The following is a 26814-nucleotide window of genomic DNA, read 5'->3' as shown; positions in this document are numbered from 1 at the left end:
GAGACTGTAGTTTAGAATTAACTGCAAAAGTTCAGATAGGTTCAAAGTGTTGCCCGGGGTGGACCTCCGCTCCTCCCTAGCGACGCCTCCGTGGTGGAACGACGACTTTGGGCTCTTTGATTTATGCAATGTGAGAAATAAGAAGTGACTTTCCATAGTACTTGACCTAAGGGTCATTGCCAGAACTCATGATATGAATTCTTTTCACATTAAAAGATATTTCGCATCGTTTCTTGTTAGTGGATTTAAATAATTCTTGCCTGCACGAGATGTCTTCTGTGGAATCAACTTATACAGTATATGATGTATGTACGAACTTTTCTCTGATTCCCTAGACACCTATCGGACTTCTTGTGAAAGTGATGGAATTTATCGTGTACTCTGTGTAGTTTTCCATGACCATGTCCTGGAATGCATAGTTTGTGTGGTCGTATAACGTGCATGTTAATTGTTTTTGCCGTATATTTTTCGTTTATTTGTTTTAATGTGTATATTTTGGATATATACAGAGATGCAAATGAAAAAGAGTACTATAAACCAGGCTGTCCATATACTAGATAACAAAAAATATAGAAACTTGGATAACAGACCCAAAGTTAGTTATGTATAATTTTTTGCAAACAAGTTACGACGAATTAGTTTTATCTGCTAATGATATTCAACATTTGTCGTGTTGGAAATTCTTTATAGCTTGTAAATGAGCATTTGTGGAAGTAATGGTTAGTAAGTCAAGAAGTGAACGAAAGACAGAAATCCAGGATGCAGTTTATTAGGCATTCAAAAAAAAGTACGTCTTTATATTATAGCTTGTAGAGCTGCTATTTCATAAAATGCAAAAGAAGAAATTAGTTACTCTACTTGTGCGTTTAAAGTGTAAGATATCGATACATATATTATATATTATACGCGCTTTTTATTGCAAAATTACTCATGAATCATTTGGCTTCAAGAGAGCAAGTTATTATTAGTACTAATCAGAGTACTAAACAGAGAGTTGTAGAGTAGGTGTTCTCCCTCGATGAGGCCTGAACTCCCTGGAGGTGTAAAATAATAATAATAATCAATGCATAACCTTCAACTACTTTTCCTCTTATGAATTGCGTAACTGACACCTATTAAAAAATGACATTGTTCATTAAAATAATAATGCTCGACACACTGATATCTAGCGAATAATTTTTTAAAAAATGAATGATTAAATGTGATGGTGAGGAAGTTACTGCCAAAAAAAGCTAAAATTATTTTCTTGTTATGCCGTATTTCTTGCCAGTGCCTTTCCTTTTACAAGAAATAATTGTCATCAGAATGATGGCATTGTAATCTAATTAGTAAATTGTTGATAGACATGGTAGAGCTCTATTCATGGTTAAAAATGTTACGTATCCATTAAAAAAAAAAAAAAAAAGTACGTTCTATAGCTAGCCAAACTTTCTTGCTGGGAAGTATTTTCTAAGTTTCAGATCCTCCTTGTTTTCACTAGCAAGCTGAATTACTTGTAGCATTGTTTTAAAGGCTTTGTATCCATCTTCACCTGCAGTTTATTATTTTTTTTTCCATCTGTTATTCTGTATTTTTTTCTGTATGAATTTTCCATTCATTTTTGCATCTAATCATTTATTGGTTGTATGTTGCTAATTTTGTATAATACTGCTTCATCTTTAGATGTCAACAGATCTTTCTGCTTGCCCATAGCCATTTATGAGGTACAAGACACTTCCTATGCTGGATGTGATGGAGTTTGTCATTAAGAATGGGTTAGGATTGCTAGTTTGATATGTGGTGTGGAGCTTATTTTTTTCTGTATGAATTTTCCATTCATTTTTGCATCTAATCATTTATTGGTTGTATGTTGCTAATTTTGTATAATACTGCTTCATCTTTAGATGTCAACAGATCTTTCTGCTTGCCCATAGCCATTTATGAGGTACAAGACACTTCCTATGCTGGATGTGATGGAGTTTGTCATTAAGAATGGGTTAGGATTGCTAGTTTGATATGTGGTGTGGAGCTTATATTTATTAAATACCTTGGTTATTTAATGGTATCATATCATGAACCTTAGGTTTATGCTGCTCGTTAAATTACACTAGTGGCCAAAATTGTGGAAACCTTTTGGAAAAAGTGTATTTTTGAGGTTTGATGGCTCATAACACCACTTTTTTTTTTTTTGGTGTAATATCATAAAAGTATATATCAATGGAAAGATAATTTAATCAAGAATGTAATGCAATAATTTTTATGAAGGATAGAACAGCAGCTATAAAGAAGAAAAGTGAAACACACAAAAAAAATGATATACAAAAATTCTCACAATGTGAGTTAATACTTAGTTGGGTAACCTTTAGCATTAATTACGGCCTTACAACGCCTTCCATGGAAGGCGTTGTAAGGCATAAACCAAGTTTTTTAGTTCTGCAGCTGTTATAATGTGAAACCAAGATTTAATTTTTGCTTCTATTAATTGGGTTTTATTGGTGGGTTGCTTCTGACTAACAAGTTTCTTTAGTCGGCTCCATAGATTTTCGATTGGGTTAAGGTTTGGGCTATTCCCAGGCCATTCCAGCAGTGGAATATGATTATTCTTGAAACTACTTTTTGCACACAGCAGTAACATGACTTGGAGCTGAATCCTGTCGAAATATAAATGCTTCATTATCTTGGAAAAGATCACGTGCGGAAGGCTTCAATTTTGACTCAAGTATTTCATTTATGTATTTTTGGGCATTTATATTCCCATTAATCACGCAAATTCTGCCCACACCTTTTGATGTCATACAACCCCAGATCATAACACTGAGTGTTTCACGGTAGGTGTAATGTAATGCAATCAGGATGCAAATCTTCTCCTTACGTATTTTATGCCATCACTACCAAACAGGGAGATTTTGGTCTCATCACTCCAAATAACACTGTCCCATTGTTCTGCTGTCCAGTTAACATGGGTTTTAGCCCAATTTAATCTTTTCAACTTTTGTTTGAGAGATAAAAATTTTTACCTGGACTTCTAGCATTTAGATCAAATTCCTGCAGTCTGTGCCGAACAGTTCTTGCACTCAACTTCACATTGTATTGCAGCATTTCATCTTGTATACACCCAGATGATTTTCTTCTGTCACATAGGCATAGTCTCTCAATTCTTCTATCATCACTTGCTGTTGTGCATTTTTTCCTGCCTTTACCAGTCTGGTTTTGTAGTGACTGAGTCTCCGTATACCTCTTCGAAAATTTAGAAATGCCACCTTTGGTTAAATTTCCACCAATTTTTCTAATTTCTTCATAACTGTAGCCTTGTTCACTTAATAGTACTATTTTACATCGCTTTCTGGGTGACCAGTCAACTCTTTGTGCCATTTCTTTAATTTTATTACGTTTTACAAGCTCACTAAATGAAAGAACACAAAAAACCAACCAACTTGATAGCAGTCACATAACACTGACAAATGTCCTCCTCTCAGCTCCAACACATGACATCAGTAGCTAAAATCCTACTGCGACCTTATTGGTTCATTGCCAAAACAAGATGACACCTGATTGGCTCTCGAAACACTCATGCTCATTGGCTATATTCAGATGAAGGAAAGCTACTTCATATCAACCTAAGCAAGTTGTGCTTCTTTTTTCTGGTTATTTAGCTATAACTTTTCATAGAATACAGATAATTGAACAAATTTTGTTGCATTACATTCTTGCTTAAATTATCTTTCCATTGATATATAATTTTATGATATTACACCAAAAAAAAAAGTGGTGTTATGAGCCATCAAACCTCAAAAATACACTTTTTCCAAAAGGTTTCCACAATTTTGGCCACAAGTGTAATATATAAGAATATATGTCTTGAACTTTTTTTGGGGGGGGGGGCTATGGTTTGTATATAATTATGGTATTCAAAGTATATTAATGAAATAATAGCATCAGTATTCAAACAATAGTGATAAAGGCCTACTTTTGATAACAAAAATTTCTTCTGTTCATTCCAGGGAAATAGTATAAAATCATACAGTGGAATGAGCAGAAGAAATTTTTGTGGTATTATTATAATATTAAAATTTGATACATCCTTTAACTAAAGAAAATCACTTAATATTATACAGCTGAATAAATCTAGTACATGATTTAGGACTCTGTAAATTGATTGATATGAAAATTTAGCAACAAAATAAATCAAGTCTTGAGGTTTGGGATCCATCGATGGGTGGATGCTTACTCGATTGGAGGAGCTCTACTGGATACAAGAGATCTAGGGGTGGTGATTGATAGAAAACTGAAATTCAGAGAGCATATTGCAAAGGTGGTGAGGGTAACTCAGAGGATTGCTGCAATACTGAGAAGGACGCTGACCTGCAGAGATAAAAGAGTTATCATTCCGTGTATAAGGCCCTGATCAGACCACACTTAGACTATTGTTCTCATGGTCCCCAGGATTTGAAGGGGATAAATTGACTGTGGAAAGGGTACAGAGGCAGATAACAAAGATAGTTTCAGAACTGTACAATATGAGTTATGAGGATTGACTGAGGGAATGTGGACTGCAGAGTTTGGTAGATAGAAGAAGGAGAGGTGATATGATCGAGACTTTGAAACTGCTGAGAGGCAGTTATAGGGTAGACATTGGAGAGTTCTTTCACTTGGTTGAACAGCGGGAAGGAGTGATGACAAGAGGCCATCCCTGGAAGTTACGAAAGAAAACTGTGAGCAAGAGGGTAAGGAGTGGTTTCTTTGCGTGGAGGGTGGTTGAACTGTGGAATGCATTGCCTGAGAGAGTGGTTGGAGTGGGGACAGTTAATGGGTTCAAGGAGTTGGTATGATAGACTTTGTATTTCCTAAAAACTACCTCCGACGAAGTCTTTTGACTCTTTTTTATTAATCCTATAAAATTCTTTAGGTAACTTAAAACTAGTTTTAAGTTATGGATCTAAGTTGGGTTAGAAATAAAACACTTGATCAAAGATTAGAGACCACAGATATGAGAATTCTAAGATTTTTTTTTTTTTTTTTTAAGTGGAGAGGGCAAACAGATGGCAAAATCATATTAAAAATGAAGATATTAGGAAGGAACTTGACATGGTTTAGGTGGATTGATTTGATCAGAAGTATCTTAGAAGACTGAAATTTTAAATAAGACAATATTGGAATGTTGACATGTAATACAGTAATTTGAAGGAAAATTGTTGATTAGAGATTACCAGTTATGTAAACTTTATCGTGTAGCTCTGTCACAGTAGCTTGTATCCTTCTGGTTACATATCAGGTAATTGATGATGACATCATCACAATTCATGACACTGAGTCTGTGCAAAATTAGGATTCGATTAATGACAAGTTTTCAGGAACCTGTTAGGTCATAAAAGTGAAGGTCTATCATGTAGTACTCAAATAAGATTTCTTTCCAAAAACAAACTATATGGATTGTTTTTCAAAATGGATTTAAAAGATCCTTTTCTGTCATGTATTCTTTATCTTCTGAAAACTCATTATTATTATATATAATGGAAGAGGGAAGGTTATAATTATATTATTATTACACTCATCGTGGGGATTCATTCAACTGACAACATGTTTATCATGCTGAATCTTAAAATCCTTAATACTCCTTGCATTAACAACATATTCCAGTAATGCGTTGCATTCACTCATTAATCTGATAAAATCTCCTTGTTAACTTAAACATCTCTTTCATATCACTCCTTTTCCTTCTATCCACCAAACTCTGCAATCCACATTTCTTTAACCCCTCTCTCTCTCTCTCTCTCTCTTTCTTCACAGTCAGCATTCCAAAGTCCTGGTATTGTCTTAGTCACTCTTCTCTGAACCCTCTCCAATGTTTCTACATCACAATGAAAACCAGGTGACCAAATCTATGTGCAATGGTCCAAGTGTGGTCTGACCAGGGCTTTATACAGTAGCTCAACCACCTTATTCCTGCATGTAAATGTACTTCTTATTATGTAGGCACTATGATGTGCTGTCTTGTAACACTTGCAATATACCCTCTAAATTTCAGTCTACTGTTGATCATCAGTACTCCCAAATCCTGAATCTCATCTACTTCCCACGGTACAGTACCATCTGTTGATGGCATTGTACTGCACCATCAGTAGTACACAGCCTTATATTTTTGCACTCCAAAATGCAATATTTTATACTTATTAATATTAAAACTAAAACTCCACTCTTTTGTCTGAGTCAAAAGTCTATTCAAATCTTTCTGAACAGCATTAACATCTGCAGTGCTACTTAAAATTCTCCCCAACTTTGCATCATCAGCAAACAACTGAAGATCCCTAGTTAGTCCACATAATATATCATTTACAAACAATTTAAACAACAGGGTTCCGAGAGAACAGAACAAAACCCTGGGGAATGCCAATGGTTACCCTCCTTTTTTGAGACACTACTTCATTAACGCGATTTGCTGGTATCGTTTAGAGAGGCAATTACCATCCTCTGCAGCTTGTACACCAACGTATCATGTGGTAATCTATTAAAAGCTGTTACAAAGTCCAAGATGGCAGAATTATTAGAAGAAAGTAAATCTAGCTAGCACAATATTTATCATACTGTGCCTTTTTACTCATTTAGTGTCCTTGTAATTTCCAGGTCATTTAGTTTTACTACTTACTTATTCAATCCACTTTTGCATCAAGGTGTAAAAATTTTCTTTTGTGCATTAAGAGGATCCAGAGGCAAGTGACCAAGATGATAGCAGGTCTATAGAATAAACCTTATGAGAATAGGTTGAAGATTTGTGGGTTGCAGAAATTGGTTGATGGACGGAAAAGGGGGGATATGATTGCGACATTCAAATTACTAAAGGGTTTCTATAGGATTAATTTAGAGGATATTTTTGAGAATAGGACTGGTGGTGGGAGGACTTTTAGAGTGGTGAATGAGCGGAATAAGCTGCCAGAGTCTGTTGTCGGTGCTATGACTGTGAATGAGTTCAAGGCAAAGTATGATAGATACTGTGTGAATGTTGAATAGTTGATGAACATGATGTTCAGGACCTCCCTCGATGAGTCTAGGGACTCCTTGGAGTTTCCCGTAATAATAATTACCGGTAATCTCCCTGCCTGTTTCTACTTTGTGTTCTTTTTCATTGTCATCAACTTTCTGTCCTTGTTAAGTGTCTAAGGATGTGCCCTTCCTTCTTGTTTTATATATATATTTTGTAAACTAGTTATTTTTTCTTTTTTTCTGCCATTTTCTTTTATCTTTAATATCAACTCTTTCCATGCTTGCTGTGTGGTTGCAATAACTTCTTCTTTTGTTATATTTTTTGACTTTTATGTTTTTGATGCCCATTAATGAAATCTTCCAATATCAAAAAATATTTTTGTTACAATCTTTTATTTTTCTTAACTGCTTCTTTTTTTAACTCTTTTTGGTCCACTGCACCATATTTTTTTAAATTTTCTTTAATTATGCCAATAAAGGACTTTAAAGGGGATTTTGCCAGTTCCCTTTAAAATCCTTCATTGGTGATTTAATAATGCCTCACACTTTTTCTGAAGCTTTTCCATAATATCTACTCGAAACAAAGGACCTCTGTTTCGAGTAGATATTATGTTCTGCAAGGCCACATTGTTTTGGGTTGTGATCATTGATGTAATTTTTTTTTATGCTTTTTATGACAAATGGAGGCAGATCTTCCAAAATAGTATCACCCAAGAGCAAGCCATCTAATAGAAACCTAGCAAGGCTAGATTTCTATTAGTTGGGGAAGCTTGTCTGTAGCTAATGAAAGAAAAGAGGAAGTTTTGTAGACAGGATGAAATACTACTTAAATTAAGGGACCTGAAAATTTTATAGGAATACATTCCGATACTTGGTTGATGTAAAGGATATAAATATAATTTAAGTTTTTCTTGAGGAGGAAAAAGATGGAATCCTGTAACTAATTGCATTGTTGATAAAGGACACATTGAAACCATTAACTAAGAACATACATTTAATGTGTTGTAGCTTCTGGTATAATAAGGCCTCAGTAGATCCTTCCTTATGAAAGAGGACTTCGAATTTCCATCTTTCAGGGAGAAAAACAAACGCACTACATCAGCAGATAGTCTCACCATCATCCTTGTCAAAAAATATGGTGCTGGTAAAATCCTGATTCACTGTGTACATACCTCTACTCTTCTGAAACTTTATTACATCCTTTATCTTGTTCTTTGTTCATTTTCTTTTTCTCTCAAACCTCTTAAATTTCATGTTCCGAAAATCAGTGTTTTTAATACTCACAAGTCTATAGTCCTGTCCAGTTTGATCTCTTATTCATCTTTTAATCAACTGAATAAGACATAAGCAATTGTATATCTGAACCTGAACAGTTCGGGTCAGATATGCAATGATTTGCCTGCAGCATCCTAGCATGATTTGAGGGAGTAGTTCTCTCAAACCTGTCATATGTGCACATTGACATTCTATGAGCTGCTTTTTGAGATGGTCATTGGTACTTCTAGCTATGGCATCTCCTCTCCTTTCTTAACTGCAGTTGGGATTAACGATGGTGAACCTTATCTTCTCCAGAAATGCATTCAATTCATGCACTATTTTTGCTTGGAAAGTTTTTTACTCTTGTATCCTTACTCTTTTCTACCACTTTGTTTCTTCTGATTCTTGTTACATTGATAGTGCCTAACTTGAATTCTGCTAATGTTGAGTTTAAGTTTGATCCAGTATCCAACTTTTCACTGTTCACTCTTGTACACTGATAAAAGTAACAGGGATCTTGTTTAACGAGGTGTTGCCCCAGTCAGCTTGACATTTCATCATGTTACTTCTGACATTGTGACTGGATTACTTCTGACTGGAATAATATTCACTATTGTGAATAGTGAATATTATTTCAGAAACCCTATTAGTTCTCTGCATTCCTTAAAAGGCTACACGAGGATCTCCTCCCTGTAATGTAGCTTTGACCCTTAAGCAACCCCATGAAAACATATTGCAATGTGATTCTTCATTAAAAGAAAACAAAATGATTGATTACAACATGATTTCAGTGCTGCTAAAGTAAGACACTTCTCAAATTGATTGACAGTAGTGCTCATTGTTAATTATCCCATTCCATACACATTTCATTTATAAATGCAAGTGTGAAAATAAAAACTGCAACAAAAACCGTTAACTGCCATAATATGCATTTGGTCTACAAAAAAAAAAAAAAAAGCCTCCTTACTTAAGTACTCTGTAATTTAATGCTTATAACTTTATTGATTTATTGATGGGGTGCTTAAGGGTCAAAGCTGTATAACTGAGAGGAGACCTCCACATAGCCTTTAAAGGAATGCGGAGAACCGACCAGGGCTTCTGACCTAATGTCCAATCCTCACCTTCTCGTGGTGCACCCTGTTGGGTATCTACTTTGATACTGAACGAACGAGGATGGGCTGGCAATTTGGGATTTAGCCGACCAAATTGTATTCTTATTGGTTAAACCAAAATAAAAAATGATGGTACAACATGACAAAATTTCATGCCGGCTGGGGCGTCGCCCGGTTAAACAAGGCCCCCGTTGTTTTCGCCAGGGAACCAGGGCGAACAGCGAAAAGTCAGCTACTGGAACAAATCTGAAAACAAACCCCAACTCAACATCACCAGAGTTAAAGATCGGTACTATCAACGTAAGAAGCCTGAATGGCAAAGAAATGGAGCTAGCTGAGGAATTAGAGAAGTACCAGATCGACATAATAGGGGTGACTGAAACAAAAAAGACCAAAACTGGTGAGATCTTTCTGAGCAATAAATACAAAATGTTATATTCAGGCAATAACAATCAAGGAAAAGAAGGAGTAGCCATAGTATTCAACACAAAATACGAGGCTAATCTTCTTGAATGGCAGTCAGTCTCAAGTAGAGTAATGTGGGCAAATATGAGAATGGGGAACTGGACAATGAGACTTATTTGTGCCTATGGTCCCACAGAAGGTTCTACTAAGGTAGAAGTGGAGGAATTTTTTGAGGCTTTAGAAAAAGCAACTGACACAATGAAAAAGGAAAAGTTGGTCCTTGTTGGGGATCTAAATAGTAGAGTAGGAAATGATTGTGAGACATACAAAAATATTTTGGGAAAATTTGGAGAAAAGAGCAAAGCTAATAATAATGGCAAATATCTGTTGGATTTCTGCTCAGGACATGGACTGGTTATTACTAACACCATGTTCCAACATAAAAATGTGCACAAATTCACATGGAGAGAAGAGGCTAGGAATAAGAAAAGTCTCATTGACTATGTTATTGTTGATAGTGATGTTTTCTCCCTGGTGCAGGACACCAGAGTGTACAGAGGATTTGAAATTGGAAGTGATCACTATTTAGTCTTGAGCAGGATAAAATTGAATTGCATATTGAAAAGAATAACATGTAAGAAAGTTTTAAAGCGAATAAAAGTTGAGCAGCTCTCAGATGTAAACTGTAGACTAAAATACAGAAATATTATTGAAAAGAAAATGAAAGAGTTTGAGAACAGGAATCAAACCTTGGAGATTCAGTGGCAAACTCTGAAGGAAACATTGATTGATTCTGCCAGAGAGGCATGTGGTGAGGTTGTGTGCAAAGATAAAAAAATCAGAACTCCCTGGTGGACACAGGAAGTTAAAGAGGCAGTGAAGGAAAAGAAGAAAGCATATCAAAAGTTCCTGGCAAATAAGTCAGCTTTTACTCTTACAGAATACAGAGACAAATGTAAGAAAGCTAAACAGTGTGTAAAACTAGCTAAACAAAAGTCATGGGAGGACTTTGGCAAGAATATAGAAAATAAATATCAAGAAGGTGGCAAAATATTCTGGAGGTTGTTGAAGAAGCTTAGGAATGGAGGAAAGAGTGCTGTAAAAGGAATTAGAGATGATAAAGGTGAAATGAAAACAGGAGAAAAAGATATCCTTGAAGTATGGAGTAATTACTTTGAAAAACTGCTAAATGAAACAAGCAGTGATGACAGCACAGTGATAAAAAACACTGACCAGGCATGCAGTCAGGAATACATATCCATACTTGAAGTAGAAAAAGCCATCAAAGGCTTGAAATGTGGAAAAGCAGCAGGAGTAGATGATATTCGACCAGAAATGCTGAAATATGGTGGTATAAGAGTCTTACAGTGGCTGCACTGCATAGTTCAGAAAGCCTGGACAGAGGGACGAATTCCCGATGATTGGAGTAGAGCTCTCATAGTACCCATATATAAAAAGGGAAATAAAACTGAATGTGAGAATTACAGAGGTATTTCCCTACTGAGTGTTCCTGGCAAGATCTATGCAAGTATACTTGAGAAACGGTTGAGAAGAATTGTGGAAGAAAAGCTTGGTGAAGAACAAGCTGGATTCAGGCCAAATAGAGGCTGTCAGGATCAGATCTTCACTTTACGACAAATAGTCGAGAAAGCATGGGAATATAACAAAGATCTGTATTTAAGTTTTGTCGATTTGGAAAAGGCATATGACAAGGTGCCAAGAGAGAAGCTATTCAATACGCTGCAGTTATATGGTGTCAATGGGGCATTATATCAAGCAATACTTAGTCTTTATTTGAGTTGTGAGTCAGCAGTTAGAATTGAAGGAAGTACAGGAAGATGGTTTAATGTTAAATCTGGTGTGAGACAAGGATGTACATTATCCCCTCTGTTATTCATTATCTATATGGATCACATTATGAAGGAATGTGGTATTAAACCTGATATCAAAATTGGAGATGTTAATGTCAGCTCTTTTCTTTATGCGGATGATGTTATACTTCTAAATAAATCCGCTACAAGTCTGCAAGATTCTCTGACTAAATTGAATAGCTGTTGTAATAGATATGGTATGAAGGTCAGCAATAAAAAGACAAAGACAATGAAAATAGGCAGAATCATTGAAAATGTCAACTGTGTTGTGAATGGAGAACCTGTGGAACAAGTAAAACATTTCAGCTACTTAGGCACAATTTTTACTGAAGATGGTAAACTAAATATAGAAATAGACAACAGAATCAGCAAAGCTGGTATCGTGGGAAGTCAATTGAATAAATTCATATTGAATAAGAAAGAAATTAGTCGGAACACTAAATTAGCTGTATACAAGACTGTGTTCAAACCAATTTTAACTTATGGATCTGAGAGCTGGGTCAGAAGTAAAACACTTGACCAAAGACTAGAAACCGCAGATATGAGAGTCCTGAGAAAGATTAGAGGCGTGAACAGATGGCATCAATGGCAATATCATATTAAAAATGAGGATATTAGGAAAGAACTTGACATTGTCAGCATCCATGAATGCGTTAGCAGAGCTAATCTCAGATGGTATGGTCACTTAAATAGAATGGGAGAGGAAAGATTAGCAAAACAAGTGTTCTCTGCCAGGTTGGCAGGAAAACGACCCAGAGGAAGACCAAGATATAGGTGGATTGATACGGTACAAAGTGCCTTAGACGATAGAAATATAAGATCTGATAATGTTGGAGTCTTGACAAGTGACAGACTGAATTGGAGGAAAATTGTAGATAGGAAGTTAGTAATGATGTAATTTTTTCATGTAGTACTGTCATATCCTGTACACCCCTTGAGGGTACATGGCAGGAATTTGATGATGATGATGATGAACTTTATTGATTACCATGTAGTATCTAGTTTCCATACTGACAAATGTAATGGGAAATGTTTAAAATGTATTAATTTTAACGAAAGAGTATTACCTAATTGCTTAAGGATAATATGTAGCCAATAGTTTGATTAAAAACAATCCAGCTTCAAAAATTTCAGTTTCAGAAAAATTGAAAAGAGGGGGATATCAATGCTTTTATTTCAATGATTTTCCTTTTGTTACAAAAAATACACACACACACACACACAGTCTATCATTAATTGTCTGGACACTTTTGCAATTTACAATTGATACCAGTAGATGAACCCAGATATCAAGTATGGCTACCTTTGGCTTTGATGCACTCTTTGAGGGAGGCTTTCCACCAATAGACATCAGGTGAAATTTGTCTCAATTCCTCCATCAAAGCAGCACTGAGTTCAGCAACACATCAAGGACATGCTGCTCTGGACCTCAATCACTGCTCCAATTCATTTCACAGGTGTTCAGTGGGATTGAGGTCAGGACTCTGCACAGGCTAGGGCAGTAATTTAAGACCCATCTCTTCATACCATTCCATAATAGCTGCAGCTTTGTGGCATGGGGACATTGTTGCCTTGATACTAACATGGACCTGTCCATAAAAACTCAATGTAGGCAGCACCTGATTATCCAGAATATCAAGGTACTGAGCTGCCTTCGTGGAACCACAGACTACAAGTGATCTCACTCCAAACCAGCTGAATGCACCCCACACCATTACTCCTCCACCACCAAACTTTACTGTGATACAGCAACACGGTAACAAGCATTCACTAGACTGCCTCCACACCCTACCATCAGACTAGAAACAGTTGAACATTGATTCATTGCTCCAGAGTACCATTTTCCACTTGTCAGTTATCCATTTTACACGCTCTTTGCACCAGGCGAGACAAACCCCCTGTTTGATGTTGTGATGTTCGACTTTTATGGCACTGCTTTCCGTGGAAATCCAGTAAATGGAGTTCTTTAAGTACAGTATTAGTGCTCATCATGTGTTACTTTACTGGCACTCTGGAACTTATCACAAATGGTCTATGCCTATTGTAGCTGATTTTTGCATGCCATCCATTTTAACACTTTTTGGTCCTTGTCAGTCATTTTTGGCAGCTACCCTGGGTGTTTTCCTGCACTAGTGATGCCAGAACATCTCCATTTGTTGATCTCCTCACCAACCGTTGATTTTGGATGCTCCAGTCGAGGGACAATGGCACGTATAGATGGACATGTGACCAATGTGATAGCCCACGATGACACCTCTCTCGAAGTCACTGAGTTCACTTCATGTTGCCACTCCACCTGTATTCAACTACTACAATGAAATACTATTTCTTACTATCTGTACACCAGTTTTTATTTTATTAACAAACCTGGAATGTTCAATAACTTCATTTAACAGGGGTGTACAGACAATTATTGGCAGATCTGCTTTATCATAAAAAATCTTGTAATTAGCAGTGAATTAAGATAGCACTGACACTTTCATGTGCCAAAAATTCTAATCTGCATACCATTTTACATACTTCTACAGACACAAAATAATCTTTCATTTGTACGCGATAACACAAGAAATACTTCATCATACACCACTGTATAATAAAATGTTGACAAAACAAGATCACACATTTCAAAGCAACTCACACCCTATGTGTTGTCATACCTCCTGTATTCAATTGCTACGATGAATACTGCTTCCTACTATGTGTATACTGGTTTTTATCTTATTAACAAACCTGGAATATTCCATAACTTCAAATAACATCGGCGTCCAGACAATTATTGGTAGATAGTGTATATATAGATAGATATTACTAATTATTCAGTTATTGAAAACTTTCAATTATACTTACTATTACTGTGAAGCATATATGGTCATATGTTTTAGTTTTACAACAAGTACTTCTTTATGATACTAATACTTAATTGATGAAAAGCATTTACATTTTTTCTAATTATCTTCTCTTTATCTCATGTTTTGTTTTGCAGATTGATAATGCTTTTAATGAATATACTGGTATATGAGAATATGACACCCTTTAAATAAAAGAACGAGTGCTTCTATCTAAGAAAATGTCGTCATCAATAAGTGACAACCTTCCTACCCACTTGATTGGTAGTACATTAAGCACTGGCACCATAAATGTGTCCAAAGTAGATGCCTCTCAGATTTTAGAAATAAAATTTAAAAAACTTATCCAAGTAGTGGATGGCAAGGTAAGCCAATATATAAATATCTTGTAACTGAATGAATTTGTTAAAACTTAAATTCTGATAGTTTTTCATACTATTAAGAAAAAAAATATATATGCACTTCATTTTGCCATAATGCACATTGTCTCTAAAATATGACTAAAATAGTATTTCCACAATAAAGCACTGAGTGATGTCTGAATGAAATGGTCTCATAACAGTCTTTTTAATTGAATTGATCTAGATCAGGGTTGAATTAGCTTTTATTCAAGTCTGCTACTACATCTCCAAGATTTGATTATCATTTTCATTTATTCCTTCATTTTTTTTCTTTCAATAATATTTGTGTAATTAAGTCCACAGTTTACTTCTGAAAGCTGCTCAATTTTGGATTCTTTTTAAAACTTTCTTGCATATTTTTATTTTCAATATTATGTGCAATTTTATTTTGCTGAAAGCTAAATGGTGAGCGCTTCCAAATTCCCTTTGTATTCTTGTGTCCTCAATCAGCATGAAAATATAGCTGTCCATGAGTACATAGTCAACAAGACTTTTCTTATTCTTTCCAATTCCCTATTTATATGTTTGCCTACATCGCTCTGCTTAAAATTGTTTGCAATTCAAGAAGATTATCTTTGTGTTTGATGCCAAAGACTATAGCCACTCCTTCCTTTCTCTAATCATCATTGCTTGGAATGATGATCAGGGAAGTTGTAGTTGTTATTTAGAAAAAATCTCACCTGTTTTTGTTTTTCTTTGTTTCAGTAATGCCAATTATATTAACGTACTTCTCTAATTTTTCTGCCAGTTCCACTTATTTTCCAATGATACTTTTTATGTTTAGGGTGGCTATCTTGAATTGAGTTTGAGTTTGTTCCCATACCTGGCTTTTTGCTATTTGCCCTAGTTTCCTGATTAAAGCAATGTGTGTGTGTGGGGGGGGGCTTGTTTATCTGTGCGATGCCCCAGCTGGCATGACTTTTCATGTTGTTGTACACCATTCTTTTGTTTTGAATGCAGTTTGGTGTCAGATAAATCCCAAATTGCCAGCCTGTCCTCATCAGATCGATTACCTACAGAATAAAGTGCATCATGAGACATTGAGTCAGAAGTCTTGGTCAGTTCTCTGCATTCCTTAAAAGGCTATGTACAATTTTCCTCCCAGTTATCTTGCACATTATCTTACTTGCCAATAAGATAATGTGCAAGATAGCTTTGCTAATTATGTTGTCTATTTCCATATTTAATTTACCATCTTCACTAAAACTTGTGCTTAAATAGCTGAAATATTTCATAGGTCTCTATATTCAAGATGCTGTTGATGTTTTCATTGTCTCTGTTACTATGTCATTGTCTTTGCTTTTTATCACTGATTTTCACACCAGATTTGTTGGAGCAATTTTTCAATTTAGCCAGGGGAATCCTGTAGACTTCTACTGGATTTATTTAGGAGTATAACATCATGTGCATAAGTACAACTGAGATTACATCTCCAAATAATAGTTAATCAAGGCAATGGAGAGCTTGCAGGATGATTTAAATGGGCTGTCAGTATGGGTGTCAGTTTAATGTTGAGAAATATAAAGTTATTCATTTTGGGATAAATAGATTACAAGCCATGTATCACATTGAAAGCACTGTACTGCAGGAAATAGATGAAGCTAGAGATTTAGGGATGGTAGACAGAGAGTTAAAATTTAGAGGACATATTGCTAAGATTGCCTCTGTAGCATCTTCACACAATTGGAAGAACATTTGATTGGAAAAGACCTGATTTTGATTCTCATCGTGATGAGGGGAATCCTTATATGGGCTTTTTCGATTGACGGTGAGTTACCCAATCATGTATGGTGGTAGTAGGGTTTTTCTATTGGAAACTCGGATTTTTCGTCCTGCATACAGACTAATCGGCCTTCAGAACACACAATTTACAGACAAAAAATACTGTTGTTGGTGATGGTTGGCAGTAGATGCCATTGATGATAGTAATGTCATAATAGAAAAATTAAGTAGTAGTAGTGGAGAGATGATATGTATTTAGAGAAGTAGAGTAGTTTCCCCTCCTGTGATGAGTCCTTGGAGGTTTCAAGTAATAGATTACGAAGGTAGCCCATAAGATTACTTGGATATTGAAGAACACATTAACAAGTAGATATAAGGAAGTTATTATTCCTCTTTATAAGGCCTTGATACATCCACATCTGGATTACTGTGCTCAAGTCTGGTTTCTTGGGGATGAGGAATTAGTGGAGAGGTGAATGACCAAGATAATGAGTGGGCTGTGGAATGTTCCTTATGAGGATAGATTGATGGTGTGTGGATTGCAGAAGTTGGTTGATAGGAGAAAAAGAGGGGATATGATAGAAACATTTAAGTTGCTTAAAGGGTTTTATAGGATCGATGCTGGGAAAATGTTTCAACACTTGGCTAGAGGGACCAGAACAAGGGGTCATCCCTGGAAGTTGAATAAAGGTGTGGTTAGTAAGGATGTGAGGGACTAGAATTTTTTGCTTGGAGAGTTGGGAATGAGTTGAATGCGTCGCCAGAGTCAGTTGTGAGTGCTTTGTCTGTTAATGGGTTCAGAGGTATGATAGATTGGATCTCATGCAATGAGTCTTTTGACTCCATGGAAATGCCCATATAATAATACTAATAATTTTGATATCAGGTTTAATGCCACTTTCCTTCATGATATGATCAATATAGATGAACTGTTATAGTTTTGAAATGAAGCTTGATTACTCCAACTATGTTATTTCCCACCTATATATTAAAGGCAGTCATGGAGTATAGTAATATATGTAATTTTATTTTAGTTGGTTAGAATGTTTCAGATTTGTATCCATGATGATGCAGTGATTTCAAGGATCAACATGTTATTCTAATGAATGAAGCTCAATTATAAAAAAAAAATTTAAGCCATTTACTATAGCCCTTTAAATATATACAGTAGATACAATTCTCTGCATTAAATAATTAAGGACATATTAAGAATAAATGTGAAATCTCTTTATCTTCTAAAGAGATTTCACATTTATACAATTAAAAGTTGTAAATTATCATATTTGCCAGCTTATAAGGAGCACTTTTTTTTTTCCTAAAAATTTGTCTCAAAACTAGCATGCATTTTATACGTCTAAGGTTGAAATTTCAGTTAGAATTTTGATTAGTCAAAATTTGTTATTTTATGCTTCTACTCTCACCATTTGTCATACATGATTTCAAATTAAATGTGTAAGAAATTTAAAATATAGATTGCTATGACTAATTAAAGAAGATAACAGATGCATTCTGTATAGTGAAATGGAACTTAATGCATCCGGTTTCATTTAAAACACAGCACATGGTGCTCGACAGCTTGCACTTGCACAGTTTCACAACAACAATTGACAAGTCATATGTCCAACTGTCTTTCGGTTGCTATAGAATTAGTGATATTCTAATGTTGAATATAATTTTTATTATTAGCCCATAGCTCAGAGGCGATATAGACATCGAATGCTATAATATTGCTTTTGAACTTGGCATCACTGCATATATGAAGGAAAATTGCAGTAGAACAGCAGCACAGTATTTTGGGCTGCTGCCAACTGAAAAAATTACACAAACTTGTAAAAGAGACTAAATGCAATAAACATAATCTGCATAAAGGAATTGTAAAATGTCCAGAACTTGAGAAAGAATTAAAAATGTGGGTATTAGACAACAGAAAATTTGGTATTTCAGTATCCACAAAAATAATTATTCACCAGTCAAAATAAATGGCAACAGACAGAGGCATCTTTGAATTTACAGGTTCAACATCATGGTTGAACTTCCTTTCAGGAGATTTATGAAAAGAAATAACCTATGTATGAAAACAAAAATATCACAAAAGATGCTGGATGAATATGAAAATAAAGTTATGGATGTTCATAAGTATGTCATTAATGCTGGGAAACAAGAGAATTTTGAACTACCACAAATAGGAAATATGAAGTACCTATGACATTTGACGTGCCTTCAAAACAGTTGATGTCAAAGCTGCAAAAATCATTATTGTTAAATCTTGTTGCCACAAAAAACTCATAACACTGTGGTTTTGACATGCTTTGCTGATGGGACAAAATTGCTGCCTTTTTTCATTTTTAAAAGGAAACATTACCTAAACAGAAAAAGTATGGTATAGGCATCCTGATGAAATGTTAAAGAAACCATCTTTGATAGTATGGGATCAGTTCATTGCCACAGAACTGAGGCTATTATGAATAAATGTACCCATTTGAAAACTCAGCTTTAATTTCAAGATGTTTAACCAGCTAGCCACAAACTTCAGATTTCTCCATTAATAAGACATTTAAAGGATTCATGGAGAAGTGGAATAACAATAGATGCAGTATTTGGATATTGAAGTAACACCAACTGGAAAAAGAAACAAATCTACAATTTCAGAAGTATATGGATTAAAACCTCATGGAATTCAAATGGATTAAAACCAGAGATTATGAATAAGTCATTAAAGAAGTGTGGCATTAGTTAATGTCCTTAATGGTACTGAAGATGATTTATTCTTTGAAGAAAGCAATGACTTTGTTTCAAATACAGAAGAAATTTCAGAAGATAATTTGTTTAGCTCTGAAATTGAGGATGAAGATTAAAACTATTATTGTAATCCTACATTTTGTCTTTGATACATAATTGTTTTACACCAAAATTCTCTGAATTTTTTTTCATTCAATGTATGATAAAGTGTTATAATCATCATCATCATCATCAAATTCCTGCATGTACCCTCAAGAGGTGTACAGGATATGATAGTACTACATGAAAAATTTACAGCATTACTAACTTCCTATCTACAATTTTCCTCCAGATCAGTCTGTTACTTGTCAAGACTCCAATATTATCAGATCTTATATTTCTGTCGTCTAAGGCATTTTGTACCATATCAATCCACCTATATCTTGGTCTTCCTCTGTGTCGTTTTCCTGTCAACCTGGCAGAGAACACTTGTTTTGCTAATCTTTTCTCACCCATTCTGTTTAAATGACCATACCACCTGAGATTAGCTCTGCTAACGCATTCCTGGATGCTGACAATGTCAAGTTCTTTCCTAATATCCTCGCTTTTAATATGATATTACCATTGATGCCATCTGTTCATGTCTCTAATCTTTCTCAGGACTCTCATATCTGAGGTCTCTAGTCTTTGGTCAAGTGTTTTACTTCTGACCCAGCTCTCAGACCCATAAGTTAAAACCGGTTTGAACACTGTCTTGTATACAGCTAATTTAGTGTTCAGACTAATTTCTCTCTTATTCCATATGAATTTATTCGATTGACTTCCTACCATACCATACCAGCTTTATTCATTCTGTTGTCTATTTTCATATTTAATTTACCATCTTAATTAAAAATCGTGCCTAAGTAGCTGAAATATTTTACTTGTTCCACAGGTTCCCCATTCACAATGCAGTTGACATTTTCAACAATTCTACCTATTTTGATTATCTTTGTCTTTTTAATGCTGACCTTCATACCATATCTATTACAACAGTTATTCAATTTAGTCAGGGAATCTTGTAAACTTGTAGTGGATTTATTTAGAAGTATAACATCATCCGCATAAAGCAGAGAGCTGACATTAACATCTCCTATTCTGATATCATGTTTAATACCACTTTCTTTCATAATGCGATCCATATAGATAACACTGTCCAACAAAATTTTTGCTGACTTTTATATGAGACTTGTTTTTTTAATAATTTGGGTGCGCTGATTTCAAATATTAAACCCATTTTTCTCTGTCACGTCAAGTTTTTCCTCTATGGCATTTTCTTTTTGCTAATTTGTAAGTTTTTGATATTTTTAAGGAGGCAGTACTATTTAGAGGATTAAAAAAATCGATTTTTTAATATTATTTTCTGAAAGTATGTACTTTTAAAAATCTGTTCCTAACTTTTTATCAAGAAATTCAAAAAATTCCCAAAGATATAGCCTATTATTCAAAGCGGTTCACAGATCAGAATCAGACCGCTCACCGCTCTCGCTTGTTAGTAAACGAATAAATGCGTAAGAACCTGCAACGGCACACTGGCGCTTTACAGATATACTAACCACCCAGCCAATCAGGATGGCATAACATAGTTGATATCTATATGAAGGTTAAAGTAAAAGGCTGCAGGTTCGAATTTTTGTTGGCCTAAGGTGGCATGAAAAGTTCCATGTTTGGTTTTTAGAGCAGAGTTTGTTTCTGGACTGCCTTAAAAATAAATAAAAAATGCCAAAACACACACACACACACACACACACACACACACACACACACACACACACACAAAACCAATAGAAAATCCTCCTTAACCCAACCATAGCTCTGCATTTCACGAGCGAGAAGACACCCATTTCTGATATACGTTATATAAATACTGTATAAAATGTACCTTAGATTTAAATAAGAGCTTGCCATTAATATATTCAGTAATTATTGGTTATCAACTGTTTGTTTTGAATATTGCACCGATCCAAATGCATTAAAAAAATATAGACTCCTATAGAAATATTAAATAGTATTAACCGCAATGAAAATAATAATAGAAGAATAGTTCTTTGTTAATCTTCCTCCTTAATAACAAAATCTTTTGCTAGCTGAATAACCAAGGATGAGCATTTGCTTTCCAAGTTATATTTTGAGACTCATACAAAAAGCATATATACATTACTATAAAACAGTATTCATTTATTAGGATGGATGTCAAATATGGTTATGGGACAAGGGGTGCTTAAGGGTCAAAGCTGTATAACTGAGAGGAGACCTCCACATAGCTTTTAAAGGAATGCAGAGAACCGACCAGGGCTTCTGACCTAATATCCAATCCTCACCTTCTCATGGTGCACCCTGTTGGGTATCTACTTGGATACTGAACAAACGAAGATGGGCTGGCAATTTGGGATTTAGCCGACCAAATTGTATTCTTATTGGTTAAACCAAAATAAAAAATGATGGTACAGCATGACAAAATTTCATGCCAGCTGGGGCGTCGCCCAGTTAAACAAGGCCCCCGTTGTTTTCGCCAGGGAACCAGGGCGAACAGCGAAAACAGACCGCAGATATACGAGAGTCCTGAGAAAGATTAGGAGGCATGAACAGATGGCACAGAGTGCCTTAGACGATAGAAATATAAGATCTGATAATGTTGGAGTCTTGACAAGTAACAGACTGATTTGGAGGAAAATTGTAGATAGGAAGTTAGTAATGATGTAAATTTTTCATATAGTACTATCATATCCTGTACACCCCTTGAGGGTATATTGCAGGAATTTGATGATGATGGTTATGGGACTTATCATTTAGGCATACATATAGAACGTATACTAGGTATGACACATAAACAACAGAGTGTGATGTTTCACCTATCAGACCAGTATATTATAGTGGTGGTCCTTCACTGTACCGTTATAACTAAAGAAAAGAATCTAGGAATAATTGTGGACATAACATTAATGCCCAGTGAAAAGGAGTAAAATGACTGCCGACACCAGAAGTCGGGATAGGAAAATAGTTCCATTGTATAAAGTCCTCATCACACAACATGTGAGCTACTATATACAGTTTAGTCCTGGATTTCAAGAGAATAAGAAGAAAAATTGAAGGAGGAGAGCCCAGTTTTTTAATTCAATTTTTTTTTTGTTGCTATTATTATATACAGTATGCCACCATCTTTAATAAGAAATTAGACAATGATGAAATTTCCCAAAATAACTAATATTATCTTAACATGCTGACCTTTTTGGCAAAGTGATATATACATCCATGTTGAGGAGAAGGAAAAGTTGCTGACTCTCAAATAATCTATTTATCCATGTATGTATGCTACTTATGGAAATCTACAGAATCTTAGTATTTAAGAGGTGTGTGTGTGGGGGGGTAAAGATGTTATATCCTTTGTATGTGGAGGATTTTTCCCTTGGACTTAGAAGAGGTGGTGGTGGTGGTGGTGACTGAAAGGATATGGAGTTTCAGATGATTTTTTGCATGAATCTGATTGATGAGTAGAATGTATTAATAGAGAAGTGTATGAAGCCACCAAGCTCAAAGTTATGGTTCAAATTAAAAATAAAAAAAGCAATAGCAGTTAATTTCATATTTCTTCAAAGATTAATATATATTTTCCCTTTAGTATTGGTTTTTCTTTAATTAAAATTAAAAAAAGTCAAGTGATAAATCTCATTTTTTCTTCTCAGATTTATTATTTGAAGTGGCAAAATATATGAAATTTAGCCCTTAGAAATTAAAAATAAATAAATAAATAAATATTCTTAGGCTAAGGAATGTTTACAATATATTATTTTCAAGTTCTCTATTGTATATTTTCTTTAGATTTCTGTACAGCATCATGGAGCAGCATCCTGTACTGTTGTGCTTCCTTCTCTTTGTAATGAAGATGACCGGATGATAGGCTACCCACTGTGTATTGGCTATAATGGTCGATATGCCGTTCTGAAGTACATAACTGTTAAAGAGTCTTATATGAAATTTATTCTAATAGATACTTGGGAATCTAAAGTCTTAAATGTATTGTCTGACCTCTCTCATTATTTCAACAAGGATATACTAGAACCAGTAGAATGCCACTTGGAACCTGTATGCTCCTTTACTCCATCAAAATATATTCGTTGGATATTACGCCTTCCACAAACAGTACTCACACCATACAAGTGGTCCAGGATGTATTTATATAAGCATAATATTAATTCTGGAGAGACAGAACTAACAAGTACTCTGCGTGACCGACGATGGCAGGGGGTTGCCTTTCATCCTCAGGGACATCAGTTGTGCCTTTCTTTGGTGAACACATATGGTTATAAGTGCAAGTTACTGAAGATAGATTCTGAAACACTTCAGGTGATTGGTCAAAGAGACTTCAAATCTTCTCTTCGTCTTCGTAAACCAGAGGAGGAGGGTACAGTATCTCAGAGTACCCTTCGGTATAGTCATGATGGAGATGGTATTTTAGTTGTCAGCTGTTTATCATGTGTCAGGGGAACATTTTGTCTTCTGCAGTTTGATTCCTTATCATTAGCATGTTTACGATGTCATCGAACCACTGATATTCTTAGTGACCCTGTTACAATTGACGATAGAATTTGGGTATCTCTGACATCCTGTGGTAGTTCCATAAAACTGTGGAGGTGGGATGGTCACACTGGAAATATATTTGCTTCTTTACCCCTTGCAAAACCTTCAACTTTAATTTCGATGTGCAGAACAATTATCAGAGATTCTGTCCTTCTCCAGAACATACCAAAGTTGCCTCTTCCAGCTAAGCTCCAGTTATATCTTATATTTCATACCCAAGTGCCTTTTCTTTAAATATTATTTAGCTAATTTCATATACAGAAAACATGATTGAACATCTATGCAACAAAGTACAATTTATGTAAGCTTTTTAAAAATTTATATTCTTTTAGTTAGATTAGAAGCCGTGTTACTATCAGATGTTTTGCATGTGTAAGTACATACACATGTGCGGTGGAATTTGATCTTTATGTCCAGAGGTTTAATATTTTGAAAATATTTTAACCAATATTATAAAATATTGGTTTTTATTTTGGAGATTTTTGTTTGACAAGCTGTTAATTGTTGACAGGATTGTTTTTAATTGATATTTCAACTTTAACAAATTTTGCACAATCAGAGACAGTCTAGAATGGCTCAGCAATTTAGCTAATAGATTAATCGGATCTCTATGACTAGTGGGGAAATTAGTTGTTCACAAAATAAGTAGACTGACTTGTAAGAATAAAAAAATACCAAATTTTACAGTACTAATATAGTAATTCTTTAATTTTTATTTCTGTGATTATTTTATCTTTTTAAATGTTTTATAATAATCCCCACATATGGAATACTGTTTAGAATCCATAAGTACACTGGTACTATAGATAGATGAGAAGTGAGAAGAAACAAATTTATAGTAGATATGGCAGTACTGTTTGTATTTTATGTACTATGTTGTCATATACTTAAAAGCTTCCACGTAATCCTTACTAAAATGCTCTACAAATTTTCAAAAATATATTGTACATTTTCAATTGGATTTCAGTCAGTATCCAGACTATCAGTATTTTGCAGGATATTTAAGTCATAAAAAATTTTAGCGAGTGACATTGCAGTTATGATTGGGTAACAAATTATATTGCGTAATGCCTCTCACAATGAGTCTTTCACACCATAGAGATGCTCAAGAAAATAATAATAACTTTTATATATTCTTCTGTTTTTTGCCTACCACTAAGATGGATTCCCTACTCTCCATGGGCATATCTTTGTTAATGCTGTATAAAAAAAATAGATTAATATTTGTTTTAATATATAAAAGACAATAAAGGTAATTAAAAGAAATCATTATAAACAATCTACAGATTTAAGAATTGATTTAAAAAAAAATCACTTTTTATTTATGTTAGATATATTAAATAATTACTGTGAGTGTAGTTCCACTAGTTATCACTTGCCTGGGAAAGATCACTCATTGCAGATCAATCCCATTTGTGATTTGAGAAACTTTGTTAGGCTCTTATGTTAATCAGGGATAGTAGTTTCTCTCCTTGAAAAATTGGGCAGTCTTCCCACAAGCAGAACCAGACAGCATTCGATATACATTCATTAAATATAATGTGCTGTGGTTATTATCAAGACTATTAACTACTAATATTAATAGTAGTAGTTAATGGACAAAAATATGCAGTGCTAGTTAAACACATACAAAGAAATATGACTTGCAACCTGAAGTTGACAAATGATATTGTTTTTGTTTTGTTTTTTTATTTCATCATTAAACAGAACTATAAATATTGTTTTTTGAAGAGTAATCTGATCTGACTTGCTTGATGATGGCATCTGTATCTTTGTATGGTTACCACTGTGCATTTGACATTGTTCAATGTGAAAATCTTTTTATGCAATCATATATTAGATGAGCTGATGTTTCTATATAATTCATTTACATAATAAATATTCTTAAAATGCATCTTAAATTTTGTATTTACAAGGTAATTATAAAATTTATTTCCACATGTGCTCTAGTATCAGCTTAGTACACTGACAGAGATCCAGTGTAGTGAATGAGTTAAATTTATATCCAGAACTGCAACATATAGGCAGCATTATGCAAAATAGTGATATAGTATATGCATAATATTTTTCATGATTCACATTCAGTGCAACAATCAAAATTCCAGAGTATAGGAACAAGGAGGGGCTGCTTCATTTGGCAACAAAATGCACATGAAGTTTCCTGCCTTCTGAAACTCTGTAATATAGAAGGCTGCTTCTGTATTACAGAATGTGATTTTAGAGATTTACTCATAACAAAATATTTGGAGTTTATGCTCCATAGAAGAAAATCAGTAACCTACCTGCTCAATTTGCTTCATCTAGTGGTGTTATTGTATAAAATTGCATCATATCACTAATCAGTCCTCCTTTCTTACGATGACAAAGTCATAGTGTGGTATGGCTTTGCAGTTTTTTTAAACAATCCTAAATTTAAAAAAAAAAAGTTGTAGTAATATTGCACATTGTTCATACTTATTTTTTTCAGCAGTGACAGATATCGAAAGAGACTCATGTTATGAACATGATGTACCTATACCCTATACCATACTAGTTTCCATGTTAAGGAAAAATCTACATAAAATGCCTCCTGAGTGAAGAGAATGTTTCCTGGAGAAGTTCTGAAAAGATTATTATCGCTTCAATATGTGTGTGTGTGTGTGTGTGTAGCTACTTATGTGTTTGCTTGCACGTGCACACACATAAGTAGCTAGCTACACTTCATCTAAATTCCAAAATGGCCATAAATAGAAATAACATTTTTATGTGAATTTATAAATTTATCCTTTGATTTTATTTTGCATATTGACCAGAAGTTTATTCAAAGCTTTTAGCTCTTTGCAGTTACTTGTTGCCGAGATACAGCCATAAATCACAGAATAAATTTTATAATCATCCTGTGTATTATGGATGTGTGTATACACCTACA

The 26814-nt window shown here is 34.6% G+C and overlaps 1 protein-coding gene across 3 annotated transcripts; it reads left to right on the top strand.

Annotated features, from left to right (window-relative positions):
* The first annotated feature begins 203 nt into the window (after window positions 1–203).
* On the top strand, window positions 204–24595 carry LOC150106908 (uncharacterized). Of its 3 annotated transcripts, none has more exons than XM_090392818.1 (3): window positions 204–305; window positions 14586–14813; window positions 23148–24595. In XM_090392818.1, exons 2-3 carry the CDS (start codon window positions 14670–14672, stop codon window positions 24138–24140), a joined length of 1137 nt encoding a protein of 378 aa, XP_090248944.1. In that variant the 5' UTR covers window positions 204–305; window positions 14586–14669; the 3' UTR covers window positions 24141–24595. The 3 variants fall into 3 exon arrangements, with proteins under 3 accessions (XP_090248944.1, XP_090248945.1, XP_090248942.1); XM_090392819.1 differs by lacking the exon at window positions 204–305 and adding an exon at window positions 565–595; XM_090392816.1 differs by lacking the exon at window positions 204–305 and adding an exon at window positions 728–787.
* The last annotated feature ends 2219 nt before the right edge of the window (window positions 24596–26814 follow it).

Source organism: Typopeltis vanoorti, chromosome 5 (genome assembly GCF_054136105.1).
Source record: "Typopeltis vanoorti isolate ZY-2024b chromosome 5, IOZ_Tvanoo_1.0, whole genome shotgun sequence".
In the NCBI taxonomy this organism is placed as follows: Eukaryota; Metazoa; Arthropoda; class Arachnida; order Uropygi; family Thelyphonidae; genus Typopeltis; species Typopeltis vanoorti.
The sequence above is the reverse complement of the archived record's forward strand: the minus strand, read 5'-3'. Positions and strand labels throughout refer to the sequence as shown.

Coding starts and splice junctions, on each gene's coding strand:
- LOC150106908 (XM_090392818.1), top strand. CDS start 14,670: ATGTCGTCATCAATAAGTGACAACCTTCCTACCCACTTGATTGGTAGT. Junction 14,814..23,147: donor TCCAAGTAGTGGATGGCAAG/GTAAGCCAATAT, acceptor TATTTTCTTTAG/ATTTCTGTACAGCATCATGG.